The sequence below is a fragment of the Sphaerodactylus townsendi genome, linkage group LG08, assembly GCF_021028975.2.
Source record: "Sphaerodactylus townsendi isolate TG3544 linkage group LG08, MPM_Stown_v2.3, whole genome shotgun sequence".
NCBI lineage: Eukaryota > Metazoa > Chordata > Lepidosauria > Squamata > Sphaerodactylidae > Sphaerodactylus > Sphaerodactylus townsendi.
The window spans coordinates 50,694,368-50,704,315 of record NC_059432.1 but is presented as its reverse complement, the minus strand read 5'-3'; the positions used below and the strand labels follow the sequence as shown (position 1 = coordinate 50,704,315).

The window sequence follows — 9,948 nt, the reverse complement described above, 5'->3', positions numbered from 1 at the left end:
ACCCAACCCCCCTGGGACCGTTCGCACGAACGGTCCCAGAAACAGCCGTGTCGGCTGGGTGACGGCGCTCCGCCGAGGCCTGGAGACACGCCTCCCGGCCCTGCGCGACTGCTCCAGCGTCGCAGGGCAGGGGGGCATGTCCCCAGGCCTCACGACGCACCGGACAGCCAGAGACAAGGTAAGTGAAGGGTGGAAGGTGAGGAGGGCGCCTTGGAGCCACTGCCGTTCGCAAGGCAGTGGCTCCAAGCCGCCGTTTCCCGAAAACCTCGCTTCCTGAGCGAGGTCGGAAAACGGGCGGTGCAAGGGCGGCGCGGCTGCAAAGCAGATGCGCCCCCTGTGCGAATGGCTCCCTGGGGACGGCGTTTTTGCCATCCCCAGGGCGCCATATACCGCCCGTGTGGAAAGGGCCAAAGTGAATCTGCAGTTAATGTTCACTATATCTGTTACTCAATAGAATCAGCTTCGTTTTGTGCTTTTTAGTTCTTTGTGTTACCCTTTTGTACATGACGCTGCTCACATAAGTAAGCAACACCCCTAGTGATTCATTGTGCCAGCTGTACATGCCCAACATATAATTCAAAGGCATGTGATACAGTAACTTTGTTGAAGCTAAGTAAGTCTGTGTGTGGTCAGTTCCTGGACAGAACATAAGAAACTGTACATATACCAACTCCATATAAATATAATAAATAAAAAGAAATATCACCATACACCGTAAGGAACCAATAATATAAGCAAAAGGTGTCCCTGTGACCTTGTTTCAGTTTAGATGGGGGAAGACAAAAAACAGGGTGGGGAGAGGCAAGGGTAAAAAGGGACTGTAATGATTTAACTACTGTGTGTGTATGTGTCTTTAAATTTGAGACAGAAGTGGAAAAAGAGGGGAGAGTGAAAAGGGGATGATAGTGTGATGTGCGAGCCAGCATTAAAGATGTGGGTGGCTTTACCTCAGCTGGTGAGCAGCGGGATCACCAACCCAGCTTGGCCTTGGGGAGGGGGCATTTCTCACCAGGAGGTGGATGCCTGACAGAAGGTATCAGAGAAAGGGAAAGAGAACAGTGTCAAAGCTTTGTCTGAGATAGCAGAGATCTGTCAGAGTGGCAGAGTTTAGAGAAAGTATTGCACTGAACACATATGAGAAGACAGTGCTGAACTAAACAGAGATTAAATGTGAAACTTAATAGAGTGAAGTTGGTGATAAACTAAACCTTGAGAGCCAAATTAGATTAGAGTGGATTGATGCTAATTAACAGTCATCTCAGAAGTTGATGTCTCAATGTATTTTGTATTATATCTATATATATAAAAAGCTAACCGTCCGTTTGTTGGTGATGGTCTAACGTGGAAACGGCTGGACGGATTGCCCCCAAATTTTCACACGACGTCCCTTCCCGTGGCAAGCAGGTAATGCACCTTTCGCCGGGGTCCCAGGTCACACCTGAGCCCCGTAAACTGCTCATTTCCCCAGACCTCCACTGGGCCAATGAGGGTCCGCTGTTCCGGGGGGGGGGATGTGGCTTGCCCACCTTTGTCGCGGCGTGCGCATTCACACCGAGAAACCCCCTGCTGCTGGACCACGGGAGACCAGGGAGGAGCGTCCCCAGCCAAGCCGCAGGAAAAACCTGGTACAGCTCTCCCCTTCCTCCTCCGTCCCAACCCCCCCCAGCCCCAAAGCCACAGCGAAGCGTGGCCGGGCCAGCTAGTTGTATATATTTACCTTGAAGTTACATATCAGTTATTTTAAAAAATTAATTGCTTGAAGAAACCTGGAATTCCACCCAATTTCCTCAGGACCAGACAGTCCCTCTAAATTGCCTAAAAGGCTCATATACACTACCAGACAGAAAGTGATCAAAGGGTTTCAAAATTTGCATTCCTGGTGGCAACAACTCTATGCGGACCAAATAAGGGATTCAACATAGTTATCACCTATTAAACATTAGCTGGCATCTATTTCTTTATAAAGAGAGGGACACTGCAGGGACAAATAAGCAAATATATTGCCACAAGACCATCCTTTTGGGCATCAGAGAAGCAGTATGCATGAGCATACTGGGGATGGTGGCTGGCACTGGGGGTGCTGTCTCAGGTGGTGAGTCTGCAGTAGGCTCACCTGCCCAGATCAGCACATGCAGAAGGAGGGAATAGGCTACCTCAGTTGGTGGGTCAGCATTAAAGATAGTGTGGCTACCTCAGCTGGTGAACAGTGGGATCACCAGCCCAGGTTGACCTTGTGTGGGATGTTGGGGGGATGGCTCACCAGGACAGAGTGAGAGAGGGGAGGAGTGAATTTCTGAACTGGCAAGCCCACAACGGGCTCACTAGGCCAGAAGAGGAGTGGGCTGGGCTGGGCTGGGCTGGGCTGGGCTGGGCTGGGCTGGGTGCTTGAACAAGTAGGGGATGGCTGCCTAGACTTACCAGCTTGCAGCAGGTTTGCCAGGCCAGATCAGGAGCTGGGTGGGGAAGGTTGCCTCAGCGGGCTCAAAGGCCTGATAAGCCTTCTCAAGGGACGGATCCAGCACCTGGACAGCATGTTTAATATCCCTAGGTTAGATTTCCTTCAAAAGTCGTTCTGGAACACTGAGGAAGAAAATCCTAACCGAGTCACCTAAGAGCTGAATAGCACATACGTAGCTTAAGCTATCTCTAGTCTCAGAACATTTATATAAACCACAAAAAGTCAAAGAAAAGTCAACTTCCCTCAATAGAGAAACCAGCATGATACAAAAGCACTATTTAGATGAACACATCCACTTAAATGTTTAAAAATATTTATGCTTCACTTGGTACAATAGTAGTCAAGTAGCTGACATAGAAATCAAAAGAGAGTATAAAATGATAATAGATGCAGTAGAAATGAATAGCAGAAGAAAAACATAGATAAAACTTCTTCCTTCTTAAACTCCTGAAGTTTAAGCCTAAATAAATGATGCTATTTAGAAGTTAAGTTTCAAAACCATTTTTACTCATGTTCTGCAGGTCACTTGAGAGGAAGGAAACTGTTGTTCGGTAAGCTACTTGGTAGTATCCAAATGAATCCAAATGCATCCATGAGCATAACTGCAGTGTTCAGCACCTCCTCTTGTAGGAGCCAGGACCTTAACCAAGCTACCAGAAAGAGTAGGGATCCCATCCTCCTAAATAAGCCTGCAGATGGATAGGTGCCTTGCTTGCTAAGCGGCTCCCAGCAGCATTTATGCCTTCTTAGGAGAGTGGCAGTTCTTCCAGTATGGCCTGTAGCACTAGTGGATATTCCTTTCATCTCCTGCCCGTCACCTCAAGTATCCTGCTTTACCCTGTTGAAATCAGTTGCTCAGCATGCCTGGATGTTGGAAGGGGGGCATGCTACATGCGTGTACAAATGTCGTCTCCTTGAATGGGATTATTCTCTTTGGTCTTACCCTGGGAACTGCCCTCTAAACCCTCCTCTCTCTTTGTTCTTGTCTTCTCCTTACGAAGTCACACATCTCTATAAGTCTTTCCTATAGAAATAATGCTCTCATGTTTCCATATACATGATGCCAAATTCAGCTGTCCACTTGTGATAGGGATAGTAGTCTTTAGATTAGGCTTCTCTCTCTGTCTCTCTCCTTTCTACTGCAACATGAACAAGAACAGAATCTACATGAATAAATGTAAGTTTTATTTTTGTAATATACTTCTTGGAAGATATATTTTGCTGCATGTTTCTATGACTGGGCAAACTCTGCCATATTAACCAAATACACCCTTGTCACTCCTATATAGGCTCTACAGCCTCCCTGACGCCATGTACAAAAGTGTACAAGGCACACCATCTGCGCTTCTTTGTGAGGAAACCACTGCAGCCTTCTAAGGGCCTAGAGACAACTGGGTCTATGCTGCCAGCCAGACCAGGACATTAACCACTATCACACTATTTAAAAACAAATACTTTATCACATCAGCTACTGATGGGAAGTAGCTACATCACAAAGCTTTTTTTTATGCTGTCCCATAAACGACCTGCTGTTCCATTAAGGCAAACTGGCTTCATTATGTCTTGCAGAGAAAACAGACTTAGGAAATCTGATCAAAGGTCACTACATAAACAGAGAGGTCATAGCAGCTCTCATTCAGTCACAAAGTCCTCTGACACAGATCACTTGATTGTCCCATTTTGAAATAATCAACACTGATGGAATTTTAACAAGCTAGATCGCTCCAAATGCATTCTTCATCATATTCAACAGGTAATTTATTATATTTTGGGTCTACTACTAATTCCATTATGAATGTATAGCTTTATGGTTCATTAGAATTGATATCTGAGAGTAACAAGCTCTGAAACTGCAGACTCTGAGACATCTGGTTAGCAGAGTTCTGGCTGCTTACTGCAAAACCCTCTTTGAAAGGAGGGCATCACTTTCCTAGAAGTATTCCTGCACTCAGTGTAGGATGCCAGTAATGCAAACTGACCTACCTTTGACAACTGAGATAGGCAGTAATGTGATCCAACACTGTTAACTGACACAAGATAAAAATGTCAACAACAGAAGGTTTTTGTCTAAAAATATTTTATTAGAGCAAGTTTCCCAGGAAACAAAATTCGATATATAAGAGGATACCCAATGCATAAAACTTTGCCATTTAGATCTCATGAACAAAAGGAGGAAAAAAAAGTGGTAAGTCATTCAATTCACAGAAGCACCATAGCTATGACTATGTTGCTTTGGTCAAGTCATGGCTGTAGAGACCGAACACATTAATTCATCAAGTTTTAAAGTAAATGTTCACAAAGTATCAACTGTTTCATATGTCCTATTATGTTCTTCATGCTCAGCTCACAAAAATTAAACCCTTTGAAAACATGAAAACAAATTATTTCAGCATCAGACGCCAAAACGTAGAAATCTTAATACCAATTTACCACATAATACAGTATTTTATTTTTACCAAAAAAAGTTCTTAGGCTTCCTATTTAGGCAAGATGCTACATAGGGCTAAAACATTTTGAAAAGTTATGAAAGAATATCAACCATATTTGGAGGAATTTGCTTCAGTTTTCAGAGTTTGTATACTAGGGGCTCGACATCTAGTAACAAATAAAACCATAGCCTGAAACAGAAGTCATATGTTCTACAGCTTAATTACAAAGCACAAACCAGTAGAGAGTTTTTTTTAAAACCTACACAACAAAAAAACAGAAGACAGCAAACATGTTGAGTGCCTAAAACAATCTGCACAGTACTGGGAACCAACAGGATTTATTTTAAATTGACACCCAGTTGGCCTGATGTAGTTAGATTAAATTTAACCAACAAAAGAATATCCAGTTAGACTCCTACAATTTTTAAAAATAAAGTTCCATATATATAGCTGCTTAGCCAGGCTAAATAAAACCTTTTACCCAAAGGCATTCAGACTCAGACCATGACAAGATTCCAAGGGAAGGAAGTGCAATGGGTACATGGCTGCCACCAGGAATACTTCCATATAATATTATCTTCATGGGTGATGAACTCCAGATGGCACTGGGATAGGCATAGTCTTACACAATCCCACATACCTATTATTTATGAGATAGTCTACAATTCACTTGTGCTTCTGTTGGCTACCCTTTGGATTCACATACCTTTGGACTCCCAAAATCAAGGTGATCTGCACCAATAAGCCAGATAATCATGGAAGCATACATGTTTACCTCAAATGATTATCCTGCACTGCACTTCTCATTCTGCAGTCTCTGAAAAATGTGTCAGAATCCCTACTTTGTCATAAGAATGTTCTGAAAGTGACTGGGCACAAGAGGTGGAATCTAGCTTTCTATCATCTAAGATGACGTACTGTGTGACTAGACAAAGCTTTCCAATGCTGGGCTTCTATTAGCTGGAGAGATCACAGCAGGGAGTTCTTTTAGGAGACACACACACACACACCGTGCCGCAGAGCTCTAGAGCAAGTGTTATGCTCCCCTGCTTCAACCCTCACCCATTCCACACTGCTTTCTAGTATGGTGTAGAAGGGACAGCTCTGCCCTCTTGTTGCACATAAATAATGCCTTCAAATGCAGTATCTGGGAAGAACTGAGCAGAGCTGTCTGGGTGTAGCAAGCAACTTATCTTCCATTAATTTATAAATGATATCATAACAGTCTCAACTAGCTTTTAAGACAAGATCAGAACATTGGCTTTTTCCCCAAAACATTTCTCTATTTGGGCTTTTTGAGTTATTAAAGCCCAAATACATTCCTTTCCATCTTATTTTCCATGCCAAAATACATTATCCCTGAATGTATCTATACACTATGCATGAACTATCTCTCAGAAGGATTGTATCCAGGTGATTGAGATGCATTTCTACCCCATTGTAACTGCTTAATGCTACAAATCAAATGCTGCTAAAAGATATGTGTAACCTGCCTGCAATATGTTACCATTGCCATCTGTGGCATTCTTTCCTTGATCTTCATGGCTTCACACGCTTTGGAGATAACCAAGCTTTTGCCTGACACCCTGATCCTATGAGAAACAGTCACATCCATTATCACATGGGGGCAGGAAGCCAGGTGGCTTTCTCTTACTATCTGCCGCTGACCTTGGGCACCTCAGCTCCAGGGACTGTTTTTCACAGGAATTCAGGAGGGGGGACTTGCAGGGGATAAAGGGGGTGCAAAATCCAGGTTTGTTAGAATTGGATTTTCCAAGCTTTGGTGCTCTGATGCTTCTCAATAAATGCTATTGATCTTCTCAATAAATGCTACTGACACTTCTGAATAAATGCTACACAGAGCCCAGTTATTTGATTAAGGTTCAAGACCTAACACTATCATACGCTGATCATTTCAGCATCAGAATGCCTTCATACAAATTCTATACTCAAGGGAAATTGAGGCCTAGAAACTGAGATAAAGTAACATATGTTCCAGGACGGCAACTGCACAACTGTAGTCCCTGTGGCATGACTATGTCCTTACTCCTCGCAACAATAAGATTAGGACCTCAGTGTGCAAAAGGATATGGACATGGAATGTGGTTACATCAAACAGCGACCTTGAAGAGAATGAAATCTCCAATATCACATTGCAATAACGTCTATCATTTTATGACAAATTAAATTGACAGTTCTCATTAAGTTCTGTGCTCTATTATTCCTAAAGAGTCAATTTGTGCAGGGTAGGGAATGCATGCAAAGCAAAAAGATCAGATTACACAAAAGAAAGGGTTTCTCCTGTCACACCTGCAGGTAGATTTTCTTTGTAGCTATGCACTGTTAGACTACCACATTAAGAATTTGGCATTCCATCACCTCCAAAAGGTTTTTGATACTGAAAATGTTTTTTGCTCCATTGTGGTATTGCTCTATTTCCTGCTATTATAAACAACCAACTGCTTTTTCAAATACCATTCTCAGTCATTTAAAATATGATTAGTCCATACCACAGAAAAACACATTTCCTAACCTATACAATTTTCAAATTGCATATGCTTCTCTGTGAACTGAATATACAGTCAGCAGAGAAAAAAGCATGAGACTGTTTTTCTTCCTAAGTGATAAAAGCTGACATATTCTGCCTCCTTAAATGAGAAACTTTCCACAGCTCCAAGGGAGCACAATGCTTACATTAAAGAGTCATTCAAAACTAGGCCTTCCCTGAGTGCTAATTACTCATCACAGGTACACCTTGATTGACTCTCTCATGTTAGGGGCAAACTCATCTCCACTTACCAATTACTACAGTAAACACTCTTCCTTTTCTGAATAAAATGAGACTAAAAATAATCCATATCATTTTATAGTTTTGGCTGAACTGACAGTGTTTCTTCATTGAGAAGACTGAAGAGAAAAAAACACACCATGTGGCTTTGTCTCTGGTCCCGAGCAGAAGTAGAAAGCCGAGATATAGATCCATGCCTTATGAGGCATAAACAGCTACAGGTACATCACATCCCGTAGATGAATCACACTATGTTCAAGGTTTAAAAAGAGACAGGGCCGAGACAAGAAGAAAGTGTGGAGACCAATTTGAAAGTGGGGCAATGTAACTGTACTGTACTCTTTTCCCGAACTTGTAAAATAACTTCAGGTACCTCACTGACCAGATGCATGAGCAAACTGTGAGCAACACTCTTAAATCTAGGACAAGCCCAGTGCCAAAGTATTCTGGCACTGATTTCAGCAATTAGACTAGAAGTCTCTCATTATACTATGTTGTGCGAGGGCAGTCCAGAATTAACCAACTGAGTCTGTAATCACTTGGCAAATAACTTCAATTGCTGTGTGTGTTTGTTTCAGTTCTCAACAGAAATCACATGTTGGAACTGAATTCAGTCCAAAATTCAATCAGTTGCAATAATCATGAAAGCCAAATAAAAAGTGTTCAGGCCTGTATTAATATTTCTGTGATTTTTTTAAAGTGTCCTTTTTCTTCTTCTTAAGAAGAACAGGAACTGCAGAAAAGTCTGCAGGATGCTTAATCAAATCACAGTTTAAAGATAAATATTTTTACAGGCTGTCACATTGCAAAGTTCACATGCTAAAGACAAGGAGATGAAAGCAAATAGAAGAGACTGTAAATATGAGTTAAAAAAATGGGGACTGGAAAGAGGGGTTGAATGAATAAACAAAAAAGTCTGGAATGTAGAATGTCAATTGCATGAAATAGACAGTCAGAGGCAAACCTAGTGCAGAAAAGAAATACCACTTGTATGTGCAATGTTTGTCTGTCTGATTTTTAAAACAAAGCTCCAGACAAGTTTTAACAGCAATGTCCACAAAAAGTGCAAAAGTTTATTTCAAAAGAAGCTGCCCTTTTTTGGTTATCAAGTTCTATTAAGCAATGAAGGTTATTTCCAGGCGGTATTGACAAAAACAAAAAAACCCCACACATACCACCTTGTCAAGACCAGTCATGCTTTTCCAAGTTAGCTCCAAATTAGCAGCAACAAACATTTTATTACATGGCAAGATATCATTCCACACTCCTCTTCTAGGTGTAGTTTGCATCAAAGAACCTGAGCATCAGTAGAACCCAAGTGAGCCTCTGGATGTCTCCCCCTCCAATGCTCCAGTATCTGCTCCTATTGGGAATATACGACTTCTAGCACAGTCGCTATCTGCACCCTCTTGAACTTGCACAGGATGCTGAGCCATCTGAAAAAAGAGAAGACAACGTTTGTAATGTTTTCTAAAAATGTGATATTCTATTCATCCTTCCAGGAGTATAGAGTTACCTCAAGAACACTTTAAGAGCACCAGCAGGAAGATATATATCCCCTAACTAGAAAAACAGCTGAAGGTAGGCAATGTGTCAAATCCCCAAGCAAAGAAATACTGCATCATGCACTTGAGAAGATTCCACAGGCTAGAGGCATCAAAGGCTGACTTTGAAGTTGTTCTGTATTTGAAAAATAAGAATCCTTTGCACCCCTTTGCCCTCTCTTATTCCAGCAGTTACCATGACACCCATTCACTAGCGACATACCAAATATAAAGCTAACCTCATAAAGATATCTTCTGTGATCTAGAGCTCCCTGAGTAACTTAAAGTCACCATTAGAGCCCTCACTAGAAGGAATTTGACTCCAGGCCCAGAGTGCAGAGATCTATTCAGGCAGTGATTACAGTTCTCAATAGATTGTACCTTTCATCCATTAGCTTTCTAATGAAGGAACTTCCCCACAATCTCTAAAGCACTTTTAAAAGCAAACCTGTAATGTCATAGACATCTAGTAGGCAAAAAGGACCCTGGCTAAAGAGCTCTTAATGATACTTTGGCTGTGATAGAATACATATGAGCACAAAGACATACCTGTACTCAAAGAAAGGGGGAGACAGGAATTCCTGCTTTTCAAGTAAAGCTCTAGAACTGCATTTGATGTGTGCAGGTACTGAGCCCAACAGTTGGACTGAATAGAGGCCCAATGAAGAACTTCTATTATTTCCTATTCCTTGAAGTTCCTTTCTCCATATTACGTTCACTGCCCTTTCT

The 9,948-nt window shown here is 42.1% G+C and overlaps 1 protein-coding gene across 2 annotated transcripts in view; it reads right to left on the bottom strand.

The window, feature by feature from the left end:
* Positions 1-4,518: 4,518 nt before the first annotated feature.
* CACUL1 (CDK2 associated cullin domain 1) overlaps positions 4,519-9,948 on the bottom strand; it is a 46,758-nt gene continuing 41,328 nt past the window's right edge. For both annotated transcript variants that reach the window (XR_007245268.1, XM_048505862.1), the window contains exon 9: positions 4,519-9,111. Coding sequence is in view for 1 of the 2 variants with exons in the window: in XM_048505862.1 (XP_048361819.1) it covers positions 9,071-9,111 (41 nt within the window). In the remaining variant the exon portion in view is untranslated. The remainder of the gene's footprint in view (positions 9,112-9,948) is intronic.